Here is a 23722-nt window from a genome sequence, read left to right on the forward strand (position 1 = left end):
CTCATGTCTGATGCTTACGAATACCTGGGTACCATTGTGCCTTCCATGTCTGCGGTCATTGCACCAGTGGGCTCAGTGGCCCATGGGCCTCATAGCCGTCTCACATGGGAAGACCCTGGTCCCATCAGTGTCTGAGTTCTGCTCAGCCCAACTGTGCCAACCTCACCCATAACCCGAATCAGGCCTCAGCAGAGGCCACCCTCAGAAACCAGGCCAGAAACAAAGACATTTGCAGAAAATCAAGAAACTTTATTGAATCATCTATTCTTTGTAGTAGAGACATTGAGAAACCAAAGAATAGAAAGAACAGGGTAGGGAGGAAAAGGATTCCAATCAAGAGAGATGGGGGAGGGTCCACCCTCAGGGGGGACAAAGGGACTGGGCTTCACATCCTTCAGTCCTCTCATCCTACAGGTGCCATCAGCTCTCCTCCTGAAGGCCAGGGAAGGGACGCCAGGCTGAGTTAATACTTTCGGAAATCCGGGCGACCAGAAGTGGAGGGGGAGGTGGATGTGTTGGAGGTGGTAGTGCTATTTCCTGAGACAGAGAGAAGACAAGGCGCTCAGGCTGGAGAACCCCCCGCCTCAGGCTGAACCAAGACCCCTAGAAGGCTCACAAGCTCCTAGGTTGTCAAGAGGTATGTGGATGGGGACTCTATTATTGTTCCCAACAGTGGCTTTCTCCAACTCTACGGGGCAGAGATATCTATTTTGAAAGCAAAATCAATAAGCTGATAATCCAGAAACTGTTTCCACCCAATTCCCTCTACCCTTGTACTCGGGAGCCCATCTTCCCCCAAGCTCAGCTCAAACCACCTCCCACCCAGCTGCCTCCTTACCTCCAGTGTTGAAGCCAGTCATCCTGGAAGAGAGGAGAGACGCAGCCATGAGCAGAGGGCAACTGAGGACAGGACCCCCATATCCTGCTCCTCGGATAGAGTGACTCTGCCACCTCCCAGAGCCTTCACTTGGAATCTTTCCCAACATAGTCTCCAGCCCAGAACCTTCTTTTCCTCTGAGGTATCTACCGGGCTTGTCTGCCTGTCTACCTGTCTTGCCATTCTGTCTGTCTGATAACCCTCAAAAGGAGATACTATGGGTCCTAAGATTTGGGGTGTCGGGTTCACTCAGTTCCCTGCCATCCGCTTTCCCCTAAGCCCACCGGATGCCTTGGTCTCTGTAAGTTGTATGAAAGCAATTAAATCATCATCTTCTCTCCTCCATGCAGGAGACATCGCCAAGCAGGCACTCTCATACAAATATCCCAAACCTCTATCTTAACAGCCTCATTTGGCTGAATTCACATCCCCACAGCTTTCCTGGATTAAATGTTCCTTACACGTCCCTTTTCCTGTCTATCCACAAACAGAGGCCTGAACCAGGAAACACAAAGGTACTAATCCTGTTAGCCTGCTGCTGAGCAGTTCCTCTGTCTAACCAGGGAGATGAGGAGGGGGCTCTGCCCCCAACTCTTTTGCTATACTATTTAAGCCCAGACAGAAACTGTCCCCTCTCTGACAAGTCGGGGGGTGGGGTGATCTCTAAGACCCTGCCTGCTCTGCCAGACACCGATCCTGTGGCCACTTTCCCAAGGCAGCAAGTGCCAGGAACCTACTTAGCATCCTGGCCCTCTAGCAGGCTGCGGTAGGTGGCGATCTCCTGCTCCAGCCGTGTTTTGATGTCCAGCAGCATCTTATATTCCTGGTTCTGGCACTCCATCTCGCTGCGGAGCTCGCTCAGCTGGGCCTCGATGCTGCTGATGAGAGCCTGGATCTGTTGCAGCTGCAGGGCGTAGCGGCATTCCGTCTCTGCCAAGGTACTTTCCAGGCCGGCTTTCTGATGGGGCAACGGGAAAGAAGTTATGGGGGGAAGCCAGTCCAGAGGGAGACTTGGTAGTGAGGGTCACAGGGCAAGGGCAGCACAGGGTACCATGCTCAGCTGGGACTGCAGCTCAATCTCCAGGCCCTGGAGTGTACGCCGGAGCTCTGTGATCTCTGTCTTGCTGGTCTGGATCATGGCAGCATTGGAGGATACTTCCTTGTTCAGTTCTGCACTCTGAAAGTCAAGTAGAAAGAAGCGGGTAGTGAGTCTTAGCAAGAAGCCAACTAAAGGCCATGCCTCCCCATCCCAAACCAAAGGCCATGCCCCCCCCCCAGCACCACCTGGCTATGCGGGCTAGGAATACCAAATACCTTGGCCTGGAACCATGCCTCAGCATCCCTCCGATTCTTCTCTGCCAGGGCTTCATACTGTTCCCTCATCTCAGCCAGCACACGGGTCAGATCAATGCCAGGGGTGGCGTCCATCTCCACATTGACTTGGCCTACTGCCTGGTTGCTGAATTCCTTCATCTCCTGTGGAGTAGGGAAGAAAGATGTCAGAGACTCTCCCTTCTTACCTCTGAGTGCTAGCAGAATGTTCCGGAAGACTCTTCAGAATCCCTCAGTCAGTAGCAACATCAGCCTGCAACAGAGGGCTCTCCTTGCTCATCAGAGGCCACTTGGCCCATGGCAGGCGTGTCATCCCCTTACCTCTTCGTGGTTCTTCTTCAGATAGGCCAGTTCTTCATTCAGGCTCTCAATCTGCATCTCCAGGTCAGTCTTAGCCAGGGTCAGCTCATCCAGCACCCTGCGCAGGCCGTTGATGTCCGCCTCCACGCTCTGGCGCAAGGCCAGCTCGTTTTCATACCTGGAATGTTTTTTTAAAAATTAAAGCAAAACATAAATGACACCAGACACATCCCACCTCCAAGGCCCGTGCTCCTGGGTGCTCCAGTATCCCCCCATCAAATGGCCATTCCTTTAAATGTAAGAGTCTAAAGTAAGAGTCTTTTGTGAGAAAAATGAACTCACTTGAGCCTGAAGTCATCTGCAGCCAGCCTGGCATTGTCGATCTCCAGGACGATCCGGTTGTTGTCGGTGGTGGCTTCCAGAATCTACAAAACATGGAAGGGACGCTCTAAAGCTGTGCCTGGAAAGTAAAATTCAGCTTCTTGCCTCTGCCTAAGTGGGGACAAAGCACTCTGTGAAGCAGGAGGCAAGGCCAGCTCTCTCCTCTGTCTCTTGAATATTCCCCATCAAGCCAGAGTGAGAGAGACCAATGATGGACATTCCAAAGGACCCACCCACTCAGAACATCTTCCGGGAGTCACATCTCAGAGCTGCCACCTCTCTAAGCCACTGTCTTGACATCCTTCCCTTTCAGGTCAGAAGAGGCTCGGTGTGACTCCATATGTATTCTGGCCATGTCCCCGGAGCTGGCCTCCCAGATGAGCAAAGAGAAACCCATCTGCTGGGGACAGCATACCAGGACAGGGACTGCCCACAGTGCCCAATCATTTGAAGTTCTTGATCTCAGACATCCACTTGAATGCCTGAACATTTACAGTGTGCGCATTTAAAGCCTGCCCTGCATAACTGGAGCCTGACCCAGGCTAGTGGATTTCTGCTCTAACAAGTTGGTGTCCCAGTGTGACTGACAGGCCACACTGAGGGCTTCTAGGCTCTGTACACCCTCTGAGTCATCGCCCACTGAGAATAAGTCTACATGAGGTTTCTCCAAACTAAACAGTGAACAGCGATGACTTTTCTCTGTCGGTTTTAGCCGTTCGCGGTGATTTTTTTTAAAATGTCATGTTCCCAAGTAAATCAGTAGTAGGTTATAGCAACTGAGTCACAAGTAACAGTTCCAGGAGCCATAAAAAAAAAAATGGCAGGAGTCATGACACCAATAAACGTGAAATACGGGAGAGAATGCGTTTGGGTCACAGCATAAGAAAATTTCAGTAGCAGAGACTCTCAGTAGTGTAGTTAGAATATTCCTCTTGCAAGAAGAATGTCAATTCCATCCACACCTGGTCCTCTGTGACACTGCATGGCCTGGCCTTTGAGGCTCTGCCTTGTCCTGAGGAAACCTTGGCATCAGAGGCCTCACCTTAATCCGGAGCTCCTCTATGGTCTTATAGTAAGCACTGTAGTCCCGCTCTGGACTGGTTGGGCTCTGCTTCAGATGCCAGTCACGAATCTTCACCTCCAAGTCGGCATTGGCTGCCTCCAAGGCGCGCACCTTTTCCAGGTAGCTGGCCAGACGGTCATTGAGGTTCTGCATGGTAATCTTCTCATTGCCAGAGAGGAGGCCACCGTCGACACTTCCAAAGTCACCAAAGCCACCGCCAAAACCCCCGCCACAGCTACCTCCAAAGCCACCTCCAAAGCCACCTCCATAACCACCACCAGCCCCTCCACCAAAGCCACAGCTCATGCCACCTCCGTAGCCTCCAGATGATCCTCCAGTGACAAACCGAGAAGAACAGGTAGAGATATTCCGGCCTCCTCCAAGCTGGCAAGAACCAGCCCCAAAACCACCTCCATAGCTCATGGAGGAACTCTGAAAGCGACAGCTCATGGTGGGAGCAAGAGGGTGAGAGAGAGCAGACAGGAGCTGAACTTGACCAAGGCCAAGAGAGGACTATGACACTTCCCTGCTGTGCATGCCTTTTATGCGTCCTCCGTGGGGGTGGGACATCCTCACTCCTCCCTTCCCCACCCTCTGACCTGGTGCCAGCTGCTCCCCGTTTCCCACAAACCTAGTTACCTCCACTCTCTAGGGTGGGTTATGTCTTTAGGGGTGGCTTTTTTCTTTCTAATCCTTAACAAAAGGGATGATTCAGAGGGAACAGTGTTCTGCTTCAGACTTCTTTTGACAACCAAATTCCACTTCACCTTTCCAGGTAAGAAGTTCCATCCCAGCCCTGCCCAGTATTAGGACAGGGACTGAACAGCAAGGGGCTGCCAGAGAGCCTCCTGGGGAGGAAGACCAGGCTGCAAAGTGGTCCTGTGCTGGGTGAAATCCCCATAGCCCTCACTACCCTTCTTTTCTGCCTCTAAAACAGCTGGCTGGAATGTTCTGGAATGTTCTGGAATGTTCTGGAAGCCCTTTAGCTCCTCATCTATGCCAATGCTCCCAACAAGTCTGATGGAAAACTTTGTTGATCATAAAGAACCAACCACATTGGACACCTCTAGCCTGAGAAAGAAATGGATCTAGGGTCTGGAGAGTTGGCTACAAGGTTAAAAATATTTGCTGTTCTGGGCAAGGACCTGAGTTCTCTTCCCGACACCCATATGAGAGCTCACAACCATCTGTAACTCCTGTTCCAGGGGATCTCATTCCCTCTTCTGGACTTTGTAGGCACCAGAAACACTCATGATGCACAAAACACATGCAGTCAAATAACCATGACCAGTAGTTAAAGATAAATATTAAAATAAAGAAGAAGAAAACTGGTTCTAAAGAGCAACACTAGTAAGAGACGCTAAGGGACCCCAGAAAGCACTCCTAGCTGAGGAAACCAAGACACAGCAGGAAACAGTGACCCCACTAAGATGCTTAGAGCCTAAGTATTTTACACCCAATTTCTAGTTGTATGTATTTATTGTGTGCACAAGGGGAATGCCACAGTACACTGTGGAGATCAGAGGACAAGTGTCAGGAGCGAGTTCTCTCCTACTGCGTGTGTCCCCGGGATGAAACTCAGGTCTGCTGAGCACCTCACCAGCTCTGCATTCAGGTTCAAGGATCTCAGCAGCAGTCCCAGGAGGTGGCTTCTCTATTATCTCCCACTTTGCACAGAGAACCGAGTCTCCTAAGGTAGAATCAGAACTGAACCCCAAGGCTAGTTCTACCCATGCCCAAGACTCATTTTAGAGCCGCTTTGTACATGATAAAGCTTATAAATCCTAAGTGTTCAATTGCACGATTACCTATGTGTACTCCCGTGCAACCACCTTGCAGAACTTTTCAGCACTCCGTCAGCTCATGACAGCGCTCTTGAGTATCTACCTGTACCCACATCCCTGATCAAATCATTCTTGCAGCTTCTGTCACCAGAGGTGAGTCCATAGCCTCCAACAGAGGCTATGGCTCCCCAAAGGACGTTCCACAATGTTAAGAGTTGTTTGAGTTGTCACAGTTGAGTGATGGTCCTATTGTTAGAGAGGGTAGAGATTGGGGGAAGTCTCTGCATCAATGAATTACCACACCCCAAAGGTCTACATGGCTGAGGTTCAGAAGCCCTGGATCAGTCCAACACATGAGGTTAATGTTACATTATTCTGACTGTCTTAGGGCGCCTTCTAAATCTGCAAAGACTCTGGAGTTCCTAGCAAGGGTCCTCTCTCAAGATATCTGCTTCAGTTTGTAAGCATTTGACTGAGAGACACATAGAAAGATGTGTCTCAGGGGCAGGAGCTAGAGTCGCTTGTGAAGACCCCAGAGTGTGACTACAAAGCCCAGGGGTTGCACAGAGACACTGTTAGAAGAGGCCTTGCCATTCCAGATGGAAGGAAAAGTCTTGAGGGCCCCTCTCAGAACATGGCATAGGAAAGACGTTTCCAGGGATGAGAATGAAGGGAGCCCCCAGCCTCCCCACACCAGTGAGCCAGTTACTGTGAATGGTCTCTCAGAAGCAGGGTCAGAAGTGTGTGGCAGGCTGGGTAATCCTAGGCAGGGCCTGAGGAGATGTGGCACAGGTGTGAGGACATCCCAAACCCTCTGTGCTGATTCAGCAAGACTAGAAAAGAAAGCCCAGCGTCTGAACCTTGATACCTTTATGTTCAGAAGTAGGGAGGTAGACCCATGTTCACCCAGAAGGCAGGTAGCACTACCAGAGCAAGCCCCAGGTTGTACCGGGATGCTCAAACACCACGGTGAGGCCAAGATTTGCGCTGGCCCCCGATCCTGCCCGGCCCTCCCATCCTAAGGTGATGGCTCAGCTCTCTCAGTGGAAAGACATGATTCAGCCCAAAGCAAGAGCTCTCTCTCTCTGGCTCTCTCAGTAAAGGATCAAAACTAACAAAAAGGTGATTAATGGAACCTGCCAGGCCTAGGGTGATGATGTCCTAAGCCTCCCGGGGCTGACAAGCAGGTTGGGGCCAACGCCTCTAAAGGTAACAATACCACAGATCCTCCAAAGCCCTGGCAGAGCAAGCATGGATGGATGACCATGGCATGTTTCCCATTGCAGGGTCAGGGCACAGCCTCTCCCTCCCAGAAGGAACTCACTGTGACTTGCTACAAGACTGCCTTCCTGCTATACAGTGTGACCCCCAGTGCCTCTAGGGTAAAAAGCACAAAGCAGGTCCTCCTAGGAGAAGCTGGGGGGGTCCAGTCCCCATCTCAACACTCACGATAAAGATACTGGTTTGACTGACACTGGCTCTTTGCCAAATTACAGAAAATTCAGTCCTATCTCCTGTTACATTGCAAGAGCAGGAGAGGGAAAATTACATTCATACACAACCAAGATCAACACCACCATATTGTCCTTTAGCCTGGTGTTAGGAAAGGCTGGTTTTTGTTTGATGTTTTATTTCTTCACTTTTGAGACAGTCTCATGGAAACCAGACTGTATGTATCCAAGAACCTTGGACCTCGGATCCTGCTATGTCCACCTCCTGAGTACTAATTAGGATTGCAGTCATGTCTCACCATACCAGATTTATTCCCTGCTAGTAATCAAAACCAGAGATTCGTAAATACAAAACAAGCTTGCTACCCACTGAGCTACATCCCAGCATGAGAGGATTTTTTTTTTTCAGATGAACCAGGTGAGTTTCAAGGAAGCAAATCACTTGCCCAAGGACACCTTGAAGCCAAACTTTGAGTCTGGCTTCCAGTTCTCTCTCTTCATCCCCAGTGGTGGGGCACACAGGTCTCAGAGTAGTAGTTCACTCTAGAATATGATGATTTATAATAAAATATGAACGTTTAGAGGGTTGGATTCCTGGCACATAATTAAATCCTTAACTTTTGAGCGATGAAGACACTGGGGATATCTCTTGTCCTAATAGGCGGTCTCCAGTGTTGGTCATGCACAGTCTGCACTCTCCCAGCTTTCCCTGGTAACAGGAGCACTGCAGATGGTTCTCAGTGGGTTCGTGGATGGGGGTCGATCACCTGAATGAGTTTCAGCCTTACCCACCCAGCCCCCGTCCTCCAGAACTAGGAAAGCTGCCGGAGGCTGTGCTCATTAATCACACCTGTGTGATGAAATCTCCGCTCAAATCCTCCAGTATGCAGTCCAGACAGCTCACAGGCAATGAACGAGGCCGGGCCCATGTGCCGGAAGGGTGATGCATACCAGCTTAGCGAGGAAAATAACTCCTGTGCTGGGGGTCCAGCTAAACCTTATGTGTCTCTTTACCTGACAGTTCCTTTGGAGCTTTGAACAACAACCACAATGTTTCCCTGGTTTCTGGGACCCGCACTAGCAAGTAATTCAGCCCCAAAAAGGCAATCTTGGGAATCTATGACTTGTAACCAAGTCAGACAAATGTGGGTTAACCTGAGGACAGATGTCATCTGAAACAGGAGTCATTCAGTCGTGTGGGCCTGAGCCCTAGCCTTTGGGGTCCGTGCTAACTCCAGTTGGTGTCAGAATGGAACTGACTTGTGAGATTTCCAGAGGGCATCCCAGGGACGCTGGTTGAGGGGAAAGCCCCACACAGCAGGTCGCACACATGTTCTGAGTTAGTGAGATTAAAGGGAAGAAGGAAGTGAACCTCATGGACATGCAGGGACCTGAAGCACTGAGGTGACTTGTGTATAGTCGTGTGAGAGTCATAGCAGTCTCTCTGAGGAAGGGGAGATGTCCCCTAGGCTTGGATCAATAGTCTGGGGAGGGGGGTAGAGTCCCCTCCCTGGTGGAGATCTTGAGACCCCTCAGGAGGTGGGTCAGCCACTTTCTTCTCGTATTCCACTTATGTCAAAAGATAATAGAAGCACTCATTGCACACTCTGTGGAGGGGAAGACACGGCAGGGAAAGACGCTTGCTCACCCAGGCTAAGGTCCTGGCTTTGAATCACCAGGACTCACATAAGAGACAGATGCATAATGTAAGTATCTGTTATCTCGGCCCTCCTACAGGAAAATGAGAAAGTGGAGACAGAAGATTCCCTGAAACTCATGGGCCAGCTGGACTGACCGCAACAGCAGCAACAACTAAAAGGCCACGTGTTAAACCAAGTAGACAGTAAAAGCCCACACACAAAACTGTCCTCCAACCTCCACACAGCACCTCCATTCACACACACATAAATGCTCTCTCTCTCGCTCTCTCTCTCTCTCTCTCTCTCACACACACACACACACACACACAAATATGTGTGCATTTACACAAATACGTACATAATTAATAAAGTATTAATAAAGTATTACGTTGGACATTTTATATGCATGATCTAATTTCAGGACAACTATTCACCCAGGGAAACTGAGGCACAAACAGGTTAAATGCACTGCCCAAATTTAGAATCTGAGTGGTGGGTAGGATGGAGCTCAGCTGGTCTAGTGCTTGCCTAACATGCACGAAACCCAGGCTTTAATGCCCAGCATTGCATAAACCAGGCGTGGTGGTGCATGCCTGTAATCTCAGAACTTGGGAAGTGAAGGCAAAAGAGTTCAAAGATCAAGATTTATCCTTGGCTACAAAATAAACTTCAGAGCAACCTGGAATAGGTAAGAATTGGTTTCAATAAAGCCATCTTGGCTCCAGGGTCTGCATACTGAAAACCACTTTAAGTCTTTAAAAAGAATCTTCACAATGAATTGGCAATAATAAGCACATCATTTTCCTGAATTTCACGAGATCGGTAAATAATTAAACCAGAGGAAGTAGTGGTGGAAACCTACAATTGATAACCGGAAGTTTTGAGTGGCCTGGGAACATGCTCCTTACTGTTATTATCTGAAGTAGGGTTCAGTCTTGTAGGAGTGACCTGTGAGGTCTTGACTGTATCGGGTTGTCAGATTTCCAGTGAGATCACCAGAATTTCTTGTCATTTAGGCTCACAATGAAGGAATTGTTATTCATTCTTTTTATTACTTTTACTTTTGAGACAGTTTTAGAATAGCTCAGGTTAATCTCAAAAAACAACATTATGTAGCCCAGGCTGGCCTCAAATAAATTACATAGCCAAGGGATGATCTTGAACTTCTGGTCCTCCTGCCTCCACATCCCGAGAGTGCTAGGATTCCAAGAGAGTGCAACGACACCAAGTTTATTCTATGCTGGGAATCAAACCAAGGTTTCCTGCATGCTAAGCAAGCTCACTACTCACTGAGCGAGATCCCCAACCCAGGATTGGTCTTGGTTGGTTTGTTGGTTGGTTGGTTGGTTGTTGGTTGGTTGGTGGTTGGTTGGTTGGTTGGTTGGTTGGTTGGTTGGTTGGTTGGTTGGTTGGTTGGTTGATTGGTTGGTTGGTGGGTTGGTTGGTTGGTGGGTTGGTTGGTTGGTTGGTTGGTTGGTGGGTTGGTTGGTTGGTTGGTTGGGTTGGTTGGTGGTTGGTTACTTGGTTGGTTTGTTTTGTCTGTCTGTTGGTTGCTTTTTTTTTTTTTTGATGTTGGCTGGTTGGTTGATTGGTTTGTTTTGTCTGTCATGCAATTCATTTGCTCTAGGACACCAGGAAGTCATGTTTTTCATCTCACCTCTGGGTCTATCTACCATCCCTAGCAGAGAGTATTCAAGTTTCTGAGAGTCAGCTCTACCCCCATTTGAGCACGCACATCATCTGCTGGCTTCCTTGTGCTCAGGCATCTCTAGCACAGGGGATGACCGTGCTTCCCATGGTGGCTTAGGCCTGTGATGCTAATGGATTGTAGTATCAGGCTTTCTAGCACCTGTGCCTAGTCTGAGCTCAGGGGTTGTAAGAGTGCTCGCTAAGGGAGGACCAGTCATAAGAATTTGACCATTTTACATGTTGTTTTGTTTTGTTTTTTTCACATTGAGGAAATCTGAGGCCTGGGAGAGAAGACAAGGAGAAGTGCAAGGGTTTTCCAAGCTTCTCATGAACATCACAGTGACACTGTCTCTAAGTTGCCTTCAGCACATTGTCCTTCCGAGTCTCTGGCCCTCAACTATGTCTGTCTTTACCCAGTTGCTCATGTGCAGATCCTCCCTGGCTTATACCCCTGTACCCTGGCTCCTACTGCAGTGTCTTGCTTAGATGGGGATCCCTCCTTCCTCTCCTGACAGGCAGACCCTCCTCCTGTTGATCAACCCAGGTCTTGAGACAGCTCTGCCTCCTCAGAGACACCTGCTTGTTACAGAACAACTAGGAAATCACTTCAAAGCAGCCTCAGTGCCTCAGGCCCTGGCACGTCCACAGTGCCTAATTCTAAAATCCCTTTATGTCAACACTAGCATCCCAGAAATTCAGCAGAGTCAGCAAAGACTTTGGATGAGATGAATCTGAGTTTCAAACCTCCATTGGCCACCAAGGAGCTGTGTGACCTTAAGATAGTTACTCAACCTCCCTGGGGCCTGAATGGCCACAACTGAAAAAACAAGTCTTAGATGCGTGGGTGCCTAAGGCTTATCAAATACCTGAGATGAAAAAGGCACGGGTCAAGAATCGAGTTCCCTGGGAGGAAATGCAGACTCATTATTAGACGGCCCATCTGCAAATCCTCCTGAGCCTCCACCCTGCACTGACACACAGCTTCACCTTCTGCCTCTCTGGTCTCTACATAGTAACCATAGCAACCGAGCAGCTGGCAGTCCTTCCTACATCAAGTCCTCTACCCTATTTGAGGGCACGATCCTTGGCCACATCTCTAAACATAGCTCCTGGTACAGAGAAGCTGAGAAGTTTTTGAGGCGGGGGGAGAGAGTTCTTTGTCTGTGTGGACAAATAATAAGCCACGGCACACAGAAGCCATATTCAGTAAGCTACTCCAGCTCCCAGTCCCAGGAGAGAAACTGTCCCACTGGACCTGTTTCTTCCATTGCTCTTATAGGTAACCACCACAGAGACACACAGCTAAGGCACTGGAGCCTGTCCAGAGCCGTGTATCAGGCAAGAGCAGAGAAGCAGCAGCAACTCTATGTACGAGGTCAACAAACACTAATGTAGCAACCAACTGGGGGTTCTGCAAAGGGTCCAGTGCATGGTTCTTCTCAGAGGTCCCATGTCAGCATGTCCAATCATATTCCCCGTTCAACAAGTTGAGAAACTGAGGCTCAGAGAAGCAAAAGAACTGACTTCAGTCCTCAGGGAGATATGGTAGCTCTCCTGTCTCATGCCTGGTCTGGGAAGCTCCACTTGATCAGAAGGCACACGCAAGTCTCAAGTCCTACAGCCGCCCTCTTCTGTAGAGGTGGGAGGAGTCTCGCCTGCTGCCTGCTTCCTAGGGTTGGCTGGGACCTAAACCTGACGTCAGCCCAGGACACACAGAAGGTGTGCCTCTTCTGCCCAGAAACTATTTAAAGTCTCATAGGGAATGAGGTATCTCATGGTACAGGCATCTCCAGGGACAAGGCAGAAGAAGAACATCTTGACAGCACCACTGGGGATCCCAGGAAAGCAGAAATAAGTACCCCAAGACATCATGGTGCCTCATACATATAAATTCAGTGGCAGCAGGAAGATCAGAAGTTCTATGCCATCTTTAGCTATACAGGAGTTTGAAGCCAGCCAAAGATCTCTCTCTCTCTCTCTCTCTCTCTCTCTCTCTCTCTCTCTCTCACACACACACACACACACACACACACACACACACACATACACACACACGCACATGTGTACACTATATTTTTTTACCCCTATTTTATACCCTATTGGGAGAGGGGTGAGTGAGGTTGTCCTAAGTGCACATATCAAGGTCATAGGTTTATGAAGTTGGTTCGTTCCTAGTCTGTGGAACCTGGGGCTTGAACTCAGGTCATCAGTCTTGGCAGCAAGCTCTTTTGCTCACTGAGTCATGTCACCTGCTAGAGAGGCAGCTTCCCCTCCACCCCAACACTCTGGGTCTGGCTGCAGGAGAAAGCAAGCCAGTGCCACCCTTAGTCTGTACCCTCTTGACTTACTGCACCTTTTACAGAGGTGCTTTCATTTGTTTGTTTGTTTTTTGTTTCATTTGTTTTTGCAAATTGAAGGCAGAAAAATACTGGTTTGGTCTGAGCCCTCTCCTTGCGGGGCCCAAAGGCCAGTGAGACACAGCAGGAACCAGGCTACGGGCTTTTAATACCTGGGCCAAAGGAGTTCTGTACCTGGAGGCTTGGTAGACAACCTGGAGGTTCTCAGGATGGGGCTAAGCAGAGCTGTAGTTAATGTCTTCTACTTCCGTGTAAGCAAAAGCTAAGGTATGAGAGACGAGGGCCAGATGCCAGGACAATCTTTCTAACAGCATTTCTTTGTGACAAGCTTTGAACAGGCTTCCTGGAGGTCACAAATGGGTTCCAGTAAGCACTCCCTCCCCCCAAAAGTGTCTCAGCTTCTGCCACCACCTGTCATTGAGGGGAAAACAAGGATCCTGGGGTCAGAGAGACTCATCAGGAACCAGTATTGCCACTTCTGCCTTGTGACCTCATTCAAATTACTTCACATTCCTGAGCCTCCTTCCCCTTTCTGAAACTCTAGAGGCCGACATCCCCTCACAGTGTTGTTGGGAGACTTAATGAGAGGGTATCATGGAAAGCCCTACCCAGGGGCCCAGCATTCTGAAGGCACTCAGTAAATCCTGCTACCTTTCTTCAGCCTAGGGAAGTCTGGCCTCGGTGTGCTGTCTGGAGTCATGTTGTCCCTTTGGTCTCCTCAGAAGAGCAGACACTATCTCCATCAAGGGTCTGCAGAGAAGGGGCTTTGCCCATGGAGACAACTCGGACCCTCCACAGAGACGTGGTGCTTCCCTTACAGAGCAGAGAGGGCTTCCTCCAGCCTGTTCTTCCTCACAGGACTAAAACAAACAAACACATCTCCCTCCTATCTCCAGGCCTCACCCCAGAGCCTGACATAGCCTAGCTGAGGTACCCAGCTCTCTCCATCCCCTCTTTTCCTACACTCAGTTCAAGAGGGTAAGATCTGGGCTCAGAGGAAGTAGTCCCAGACCAGAGGCAGTAAGCAGGTTGTGTAGACATGGCTCCTCTAAAGGGCCCCGGGGGATGTTTAGGAATTGGGAGCAGACATGGAGATGTGGATGAAGGAAGGCAGCAAGGGCCAGAGTTGCATCAGACTTGTCCTTGAGAAACTCAAAGAGGGCTTCCTGAAGCGAGTGTCTTTTCCTCTAGGTGACTTTATGCGCCCTTTAGGAGGTATCTGCTTCAAGGGGGCAAAGTACATCTTTACAGAGGGACAGAGATGGATTTAGCTGGTCATCTTGTTACTTTGTCTTTTTTTTTTTTTCCTCAGAGCTGAGGATGGAACCCAGGGCCTTGCATTTGCTAGGCAAGCACGCTACCACTGAGCTAAATCCCCAACCCCTTAGCTGGTCATCTTGAACGCTAAATGTAGCCAGCTAGACAGAAAGAAAAGTTCAATGAGGGAGATAAGGACAGAACCAGGAACGGGGTCTCACAACAAGCTGTGACGGGTTGTGGCCTGGTCTCTGGTTATGAAGTCGTAGAAGTATGAGATCCGGCCCAGCCCTAGTGTTCCCTGCCCTTCTGCCAGGCTCCGGAGGCAAGTCTGTCACAGGGGCAATAACAGGATCCTCATCTCAAAGACGCGAAGGACAAATCCTGACCACCTACAGTGACAAGTATTGACTCAGACACAGGGACGAGTGTACCTAGCACAGTGACAGCTGAATACTGGTGTGCACCGGTCACTTGAAAAATAATTATTAAACATGTGTTCTGTGCTGGGTGTCCCAAAGTATCCTAGGGAGTCCCCCAGCACCCTAGGGAGCCTCCACCCTTCCCAGCCCTCTGCATCCCATGGAAATAAAGCAGAAAAACAAGCCACCTTCTGGGGCCACGATACCCTGAATACTCAAGAATGAATTTTGTATTATCATTCAGGGAGGAAGAAAAAAATACAGAAGTGTCAGAATGGTGACACCCCCCCCACCCCCTTAGAACCCAATGTCAACCAAAAAAAAAAAACAAAAAAAAAAAACACAAAAAACAAAAAACCACTGAACACGTGACCAAGGGCATTTGTGAAAAGAAATGTGATTCTTTATTGAAGGAACAGCCACCTACAAGGTCTGTTGCTTCCTGCACCACCACACTCAAAAGGAAGCTACACTAGGAAGAACACGCAGAGCCAGGAACAGGAAAGCAGAGAGATCCTCAAAGGCATGGACTGGAGTCTGCTTTCCCAGCCTCTCTGTCCAGTGCCTCTCTCAGCCCAGGGAAAGCAGGGGGTGGCAAGGTTCTTTTCTCCTGCACCGGATTCTTAGCTTTCTCTCTTACGGGAAGAAACCACTTTTCCGTCGACCGATTCCTCCACGCTGATGTGGAAATTGCTGCCACCGCCGCTGCTGCCTCCTCTCAGGGATGCTGCAGAAGCAAAGAGGTGACAACCGGTTACCTCATGAATGATTGGGTGGGGGCAGGGGGGTGAAGCTACACGTGTGAACAGCAGTCCCTGTGAGTACCCTATCACATCAGCATGATGGTAAGGTGGTGAGATGGGGTAGAAAGGCAATGCCCAGACAAAGACTGCACAGCCTGAAATGTTCTTCGGAAAATTCTAATCTCTCCCCCTCCCAGGGTCCACGGTGAAAGAGTAGATTCTGAAACAGGAGTGCCCAACTCTATTGGGATATATGGTTCTTCCTCCTTCCTCCCCACTCCATCCACACCAAAGGGCTTTACCCTCTCTTACCTTCCCTGACACCAATAGCAGCCATCCTGAAAGAGAAGGGACAGTGGGTGTTAGCCAAGGAAGAGAAAGCCAGTCTCCCCAAGGGAAGCCCTGGTAGACAGTTGAGCAGTCCTCTCCAGTTCCCCAACCACACGTGAGTTTTCCAGTGTCTAGGATAGCCCGGCAGTAAGTCTGTCAGATCTCCCTACCCAGACAGACAGAGCTGAGGCAATGTCCTCTTTCCACCCAACAACACAGATCTTGGGATACTCCGGAATCCAACCCATTTGTCCCCTTCTTTCTCCCCCTGCACCTCTGCACCTACTTAGCATCCTGGCCCTCAAGCAGGTTCCGGTAAGTGCTGATCTCCTGCTCCAGCCGAGTCTTGATGTCCAGTAACATGTTGTACTCCTGGTTCTGAGCCTCCATCTCGCAGCGGAGCTCACTCAGCTGGGTCTCCAGACCGGTAATGAGCCCCTGGATCTGCTGCAGTTGTGTGGCATAGCGGCACTCCACCTCTGCCAGAGAGTTCTCCAGTCCGGCTTTCTGGTGGGGCAATGGATTTATAGACCTATCAGGCTAGAAGTCAACCCAGTGAAGGTAGAGAGGTAGCAAGGATGAGACGGATTGCCCAGGATAACCACTGTCGGGAGTCAGGGTTGAGGCTTTACCAGTCACGGACAATGGGTACATGTGTCGCCCAAGAAGCCAGAGTGACCATACCATGCTGAGCTGAGACTGCAGCTCGATCTCTAGCCCCTGCAGGGTCCGTCTCAGGTCTGTGATCTCCGTCTTGCTGGTCTGGATCATTTCTGTGTTAGATGCCACCTCCTTGTTCAGCTCTTCAGTCTACAATGCACGTATGAGAGACATGAGCCTCGGGGCCTTCCTCAGAGGCCTCTGGAGTGGGGATGTGAGGAGGGGGGTCAGACCCACCTTACTGAAGAACCAGGCCTCTACATCCCGACGGTTTTTCTCCGCAATGGCCTCATACTGCTCTCTCATCTCTGCCAGCATGCGGGTCAGGTCCACCCCAGGTGCTGCATCCATTTCCACATTGACCTGGCCAGCCAGCTGACTGCTGAACTCTTTCATCTCCTAGAAGGAGAGGGAAACTATTTAGAGACAAAAAAAAAAAAAAAAAAAAAAAAAAAGACCTAGACCTAAGAATCTGGAGTCCTGAGGGCCAACCCTGTCTTTGTAGACCCCTCAGCTCTGAGGATCACTCTCGCTCTGGGTCCTATGGCACAAGAACCTGGAGACAATTATAAGCCCATGAAACAAACCAGTCCTTCAGGGTGCAGATTACGAAAGAACAGCACTCCTTCTCCTCCACGGGGCCCCAGGGTTGCATTTCTGAACCACTAAGCCCTCTGCAGACTGTGGGCATTTCTTCCCACCACCCTCGTCCTGCTGTCACCTCCTCATGATTCTTCTTCAGGTAGGCCAGCTCCTCGTTCAACTGCTCAATCTGCATCTCCAGGTCAGCCCTGGCCAGGGTCAGTTCATCCAGCACCCTCCGCAGGCCATTGATGTCGGCCTCCACGCCCTGACGAAGGGCCAGCTCATTCTCATACCTGGGGAGAGGAAAGGAGCCGAAGTCAAGAAAGGTGAGGGGCCCAGGTTTCTGAGCCAGAGAAGGGGAAGGCTGGGTAAAGGGAGTCTACGGATAGGGGCGAAACAGTGGGACCCACTTGAGCCTGAAGTCGTCCGCTGCCAGCCTAGCATTGTCGATCTCCAGGATAACACGCGAGTTGTCAATGGTGGCAGCCAGAATCTGTGGAAGACAGAGAGTTGCACCTAAGAGCTGCTGCTTTTCTGTCCTGTGCCCAAAGTTGACCTTTTGCCAGCCACTCCCCAACTTTACTTCCTCTGAGCTCTACTTGTGGTGACCCGAGCTCCCTTCCCTGTGATACTCTCAGGGCATAGACAATTAAGGAGACAGCATTGCCTGGGGTTTGCCTGTGGGACATCGCAAGCCGAAGCAGTGCTGCAATGGATACAGAGGGCTCTGTCCAGTAAGGGCTCTCCAGAGACGCACTATACCAGCCCACTTGGGCTCAGCTCACAGCTGGCTGCGTCTTGCATGCCTAGACAGAGCCCTTGGTCTCCAGAAACCATCGGGAACTTGGACAGCAGCTAAAGAAAGCAATCGCAGCTAAGAAAAAAACAGATCAGTGAGCTAAAGGGAAAGTGAGGGGGTGGCACAGCCTATGTCAGGTTCCCTGGTCTCCTAAAAGCCAATAATGTTTGCCGCAATGAAGACATCTTTAAGGGCTGAAGCACACAGTCCTGGTATTTAGGACTTAGGAAGCTGTACCTGAACAGAACAGCACGCAAGCCAAAAAGCTAAAGCGAGCGTTTACAAAAACCCTTACAAATTTTGTCAAAGGGAAGGAGTCAGTCTTTCATTGCCTTCACCTGCATCCCCAGGAAAGCAAATCAGATCCTCAGGACCGCTTCCTCCCCGAGCGCTGCCAAGGGGGAACAGATGCGCTCCCGCCCGTGCCTACAAAGCAGGTGTATCTTCACCTTGCCAAGGCTGCACGGCAGGAAAGGACTCTTTTAGTCAGCAATAATGATGTTACGGATGTGTCCCGGACACGAGGCACCTGTGTCCCTCTGTTTGACAAACTTACTTTGTCCCGGATCTCTTCCATGGTCTTGAAGTAATGGCTGTAGTCCCGGTCTGGACTTGCCGGGCTTTGCTTCTGGTACCAGTCTCGGATCTTCACCTCCAGCTCGGTGTTGGCCTCTTCCAGGGCGCGCACCTTGTCCAGGTAGGAGGCCAGGCGGTCGTTGAGGTTCTGCATGGTCACCTTCTCATTGCCAGAGAGGAGACCTCCATCGCCACCACCAAAGTCACCAAAGCCACCGCCAAAACCCCCACCAAAGCCTCCACCAAAACCACAACTCATGCCACCCCCGAAACCCCCTCCTGCCCCTGAAGAGACAAACCTAGCAGAAGAAGCAGAGATGCTTCGGCTCCCACCTCCCCCATAGAGACTCCCTCCACCAAAGCCGCCTCCACCAACACGGAGGGGACCCCCTCGGGTAGAGCCGCTTCCAAAGGTGGAAGACGTCTGCAAGAATGTGGTGGCCATGGTCAGGCAGCCTGTGCCTTCGGGTCCCTAGCAAGCAGGCGAGAGACTCTAGCAGGAGTGTCTGAGCTGGGCTGAAAGCAGACTTCAGTGCCTGTTGCCCCTGGCCTGGGACTCCTTATATACCCTTCAGAGGGGGTGGGGGCCTCGCCTCCTCCCCCTGAGTGGAGCCAACTCCCCGGCCTTCCAGACAAACACAGCTGCCCGCACACCTCCACAGCTCACTTGTGGGGAGTTTTTCTTTTCCCTTTTTTTTTTTTCCTCTTCTTAATGCAACAAAAGAGATGATTCAGAATTAATGGGGCTTTGCCCCAGGCCATGGTTTTAACACTCAGATTACAGGTTCATTTCTCACTCCGGGAGGAAGAGCACAGTCTCACCATAGCACAGTTCCCGAGGTTTCTCATGTCCCATCCCGTTAGAGCAGCTAGGCCTGCTCTGTCCCCCCCCCCCCCGACAGCATGTGAGCCTCCCCACAAGGTAGACAGCGCCTTCTCTCAGGGTCTCCCATGGCTGCCGGGTGCTGACTACTCAAAGGGCCTGTGCATTAGCCGTCAAGGCATGGAAGTCCCTAGGTATGAGAACACGGGTATCCTCAGGGCAAGCTGGGGACAGAAGACAGGGTCTTGAGTCAAGTTCCAACTAAGGTGACCAGAAAAGCCAGTATCTGTTCCTCTGTCCCATCCCTGGCGCCTGGGATTGATCTCTCCTACTCCTACATCCCTCCCACCGCTCCGCTTCCAGAAGTCCCTCCTGTCTCTGCAGTCCCCCACCCCCACCCCGGCCCATGGTCTGGCTAGCTCACAAAAGCCCAGAAGGATTGGGCTGACAGGAGTCTGATTGATGACCCTGTCACCTGCCAACTGCACATGTCACTAAACCTTTGCTTGCTCCCAAGACGCGTTGGGGCAAACCTCTGCAGATAAGACTCGGGCAAGTTCCAGAAAGCCCCCGCCTTCTCCAGCAAAAGACATGTCACTGCCTAGCAGATCCAGATTAACCCCCATTTGCCTCGTCAACTGCTGCCAGCTGGGGAGGGGCTGAACTGGAGGCTCTGCCTCAATGCTATGAGGTGAGGCAGAGGCGTGCGGGTGGGGGTGGCTTGCAGGTTGGAAGCCGCACATTCAGGAGGGGTCGTCTGCTGTCAGCTTCATAGCCCTCTTTCTCTGAGGTAAGGGGACTGTGGGCAATGCCACTCTGACTGGAGTGAGCTGCAGGATGGGAAAGTGGATTGGTCTATGGGATGCCTTTGGCCTGTGTTTTAAAAGCGCCCATCTTGACCAAGGACTCCTGTGAAACAGGTTGTTCTTTAAGGCTCAACGTTGGACTCTCACTTCATGGAAAGTGCTGAGGCTCGAGCCCGACTCCCCGTTACCCTTCCAAGAGCAGTGATGGGTGCAGATCCGCCACCTGGACACCCTGATAACCCTGAGGATCCTTCCAGAAGAATGTTGCCCTCGGACTTGGCGTATTCCCAGGCTCTGAAGCTCCAGCTGGCCACCAGATGACCCTTCTTTTTGATGTGACAGGATAATCCTTTACTTCTGCCTCATACGCTCATGATTGACAAATTATTTTTGTGTTCACGGTCCCGTCTAATCCAATGACACAGAGCTTAACTGGGCTGCCCAGAAAGCCCAAGTTTCAAAAGGAGCGAAATTAGAATGCAAAGGGGGGACACTATGAACACAGGATGGCCCAGCTGAAGAGGGAGCTGCCAGGACTAGGATGGTCCTTTGGACCCCTACCCACCCCTCCACTGCCCACCCCTTCCTCCCTCGTCCACCGAAGCAAGACCTAGAAAACTCTCCAGTCATCCGAACTGAGTTAAAAGGAGAACTGGAGGCCCCAAAGAAAGAGCCCTTCACCGTCTTCACAGCAAGCCAGGCATCCCAGGGCTGGCCTCAGACAGTGTAGTATTGTCTTACGGGTGGGAGGATATTGTCTTTTCCTTCCAAAGAAACATAATCAAACCCAGATCAGTCAGAGCTCATTAAAGCCTCTGCAGACATGGCGGCCCCAGCAATTAACACAGAGAACAATTAATCTTCCATCACCCCAGGGTGAGGGAGAACTGGACTCCAGCCAGCTCCCTTCTGCACCCTGTCTCTCCGCTAGCAGCCCTTGGGGTGGTTTTCCTTCCGCTCTCTGGCCCAGGACAGGAGGGGCACCTGCCTTCCTGTCTTTCGGACAAGTCTCTAATCTCGGGGTGGGGAGGTGGTTCAGTCAATAGAGTGTTCTCTGCACAAGCATAAGGACCAGAGTCAGAATTGCCAATACCCACGTAAAAGCACGCACAGGGTTACAAGGCTTATAACCCCAGCACAGGGTAGGGGTTGGGGAGGAGAAGTAGATCCCCAGGGCTCCCTGGCCAGCCAATCTAGCCCAATCGGTGAGCTCCTATCTTAGAGAAGGACTCTCTCTCTTAAAACAGAAAATGGAAAGAGGTTGAAGAAGAACTTTGGTCTTCATATGTTCACACGCAGGGAAGGAAGGAAGGAAGAAGGAAGGAAGAAAGGAAGGCAGGCCTAATCAATCCAAATGGCTACTGTGAGCACATATTCGGATGAGGTTTGGGGCTTCTTCATCAGCAGAGTAGATAGATATGTACCAGTTCCTGGCCTTTGCACATAGGAGCCAAGCAGGCACCCCTGGAACAGGCACCTCCCTCCTGGAGATGAGGCCACGCTGCCCAGTGGGGAGACACTAACTGGGTTCTATCTGTCTCACACGGACCTCAACCCTTCTGAGCCTGGATCATGGGTCCAAATGGATTGTCAGGGCCCAGAGCCAGCACCATCATGAGCACCGAGATGGCATCTGCAGAAGGAAGCCACCTAAACATTACCCTCCCCGCTCCATTTACAGTTTTCCTGACCCCTAGATTGGTTCTGGGGATAGGGTAAATAACCTCTGACCTTAGAGTCCCATTTCTGTTTCTTTCACCAGGAATATGGCTCTGGGCAATAATTCGACCTCTCTCTCTAGAGCTTCAATCTATGCAAGAAAAATGAAAATAACTCTGTAAATAGATATAACTGATGGGTAGACAAAGCAAGGTGGCTGATGGGAAATTCGATACAAACCAGAGTAGCGGCCATGATGGCTGCCGTGGTGGAAAGACCCTCTCTATTCTCAGCCCCACCCCTGCGCCCAGATCAACCCATAAACCTCTCTCAGGCCTTTCCACCCTGCGCACACAAAGAAAGGCTTCGTCCCACACCCCAACCTGCAGCCTTCTGTGCTGATGGCCCAGTCACCTGCCACACCTATGTGGGCCCACACCCCACCCCACAGGCACATTCCAGGGGCCCCTGGGGCTGAGGCAGGGTTTCTGCTGTGACAAGGGAGGCTTTTATAGACAGGGACAAGGATCTCCAGGCAATCTGAGACTGAAGCGCGGGCCTGGTCTCTGCCGCCAGCTCAAATCCTCCTGAGAATTTAAGTGCTGAAAGAGAGGGTGTTGAAAGGCAGGGGAGGAGAGGACGAGAGTGGGGTGGGAGAGAAGAGGGAAGAGGGGGACTCAGGAACCACGCTTTTATAATCAGCCTTATGATTTGGAGCAAGCTAAGGTAGGAAGACCTACAAGGGAAAGGAAGAAAAAAAGCACCTCCTTCAGGCTTGGCAGGAATCGTGGCACAAGGGCAGCCAACACTTCACTTGCTTCCCTAAAAGGCCTCAGAGGGGGTACTGAGTAAGGCCAGGGTCCTTTACATGTCCCCTCCCTGCCAACTGTCGTGAGAGCCAGCACCCCGCAGCCAAGGCCTGGTTTTATGAGTCCATTTATTTACCTTGAATTGGCCTCAGCTCTTGGCAGCCGAACTGTAAACCGCAGGGTCACCATACTTACCCAGGGCAGAGCTGTACCAGGAAGCTGCAACTTTGTTCCTTTATGGGCTCAGGGCAGGCTTCAGACAAGCCAGGTTGGGAGCCTGTGTGGGAGGACTAGGTCACAGCCCAGACCCGTTCCATGCTCTGGGCCCAGGTAGGAGCTGGTAAGTGTTGAGGGGGTGTTGGGGGACTTATGCAGGGCTGCTACATAACGAATGTGCCAGTACCTGCACACAGACGTATGCTGGCAAGGACACCCTGTCCAGCCTTGTTTTAGACAGAATGTCTAAATCTCAAAGCTCCAGCGTGGGTTAAGTTAACATGTCAGGACCAAATACCTCCAGAGGTCCCTGTCCTGAACCTTCTTCCTGCGGAGCAAGGCCAGGAGAAATGTTGTCAACTCTAGGAGACCATTTGTGTCCCGGTAACTAGGAACCGTCCAGCTCTGACACCAGCTCTGTGCTGTCTAACTGCATGTGCCTCAACCAAGGATTCCATTTCTCTGAACTCATTTCCTGCCGTATAAAAGGCAGCCCGTCCTACCTGCAGAGCTGTTTCCGTTCATGGCACATAGCAAGTGTTCAGTCTCTATTCACTCCGTAACTTACACCCCAACCTGAGAGAGTACAATGGAAAGAACACTACGTCTGAGCCCCAGCAGTGAAATGCCTCCCGCCCAAGCACGAGGACCTGACTTCTGATCCCCAGGGCCCACGGGAAGAGCCGGCGCGGGGCCACAAGGTGACTTTGTGGGTAAAGGTGTGTTCCGCCAGGCCTGACAACCTGAGTTTGCTCACCAGAGCGCGTGTAGGTGGAGAGAACCGATTCCTAAGAGGTGTCTTCTAACGTTCACATCCCCACAGTGGTGTGCTTGGGCATACAACCCTGCCTGCACACACTACGGAGATAAGTAAGTCTAAAAAGAACACACCCGGGGAAAAGGCCAGGGGTGGGCATCGCACATCTGGAACCTCCATAGGAGGAAGTGAAACGGGTCCCTGGAAACTCGCCAGCCGGGCCACCCCACTAAATCAGTGAGCCGCAGGGTCAATGAGAGACCTCGTCTCAAAAAGACCAAGGATTGAGCATAGAAGGTACTTGTGTTCACCTCTGTCCTACGAAGACACCCTGCTGAGTATTACAGCAGTCCCATGTGCAACCAACCCCTGGACCCCTCTAAACGCCACTTTAGCTCTCTGAAGT

At 51.0% G+C, this 23722-nt stretch overlaps 2 protein-coding genes across 4 annotated transcripts; both read right to left on the minus strand.

Moving 5' to 3' along the window:
• Nucleotides 1-228: 228 nt before the first annotated feature.
• Nucleotides 229-4403, minus strand: Krt13 (keratin 13). The gene is made up of 8 exons (XM_032912293.1): nt 3933-4403; nt 2852-2934; nt 2531-2687; nt 2192-2353; nt 1929-2054; nt 1615-1835; nt 839-861; nt 229-537 (listed from the first exon to the last, which is right to left on the minus strand). The coding sequence occupies exons 1-8, from the start codon at nt 4401-4403 to the stop codon at nt 464-466; spliced, it is 1317 nt and encodes a 438-aa protein (XP_032768184.1). The 3' UTR covers nt 229-463.
• A 10531-nt stretch (nt 4404-14934) lies between these two features.
• LOC116908858 (keratin, type I cytoskeletal 15) lies at nt 14935-18762 on the minus strand. 3 transcript variants are annotated; one of them, XM_032912295.1, is made up of 8 exons: nt 18227-18762; nt 17282-17364; nt 17008-17164; nt 16524-16685; nt 16311-16436; nt 15913-16133; nt 15609-15634; nt 14935-15280 (listed from the first exon to the last, which is right to left on the minus strand). In XM_032912295.1, exons 1-8 carry the CDS (start codon nt 18689-18691, stop codon nt 15177-15179), a joined length of 1344 nt encoding a protein of 447 aa, XP_032768186.1. In that variant the 5' UTR covers nt 18692-18762; the 3' UTR covers nt 14935-15176. The 3 variants fall into 3 exon arrangements, with proteins under 3 accessions (XP_032768186.1, XP_032768189.1, XP_032768188.1); XM_032912298.1 differs by having other exon boundaries at nt 15004-15265; nt 18227-18691; XM_032912297.1 differs by having other exon boundaries at nt 15004-15270; nt 15599-15634; nt 18227-18691.
• Nucleotides 18763-23722: the final 4960 nt, after the last annotated feature.

This window comes from Rattus rattus, chromosome 9, assembly GCF_011064425.1.
Source record: "Rattus rattus isolate New Zealand chromosome 9, Rrattus_CSIRO_v1, whole genome shotgun sequence".
Lineage (NCBI taxonomy): Eukaryota > Metazoa > Chordata > Mammalia > Rodentia > Muridae > Rattus > Rattus rattus.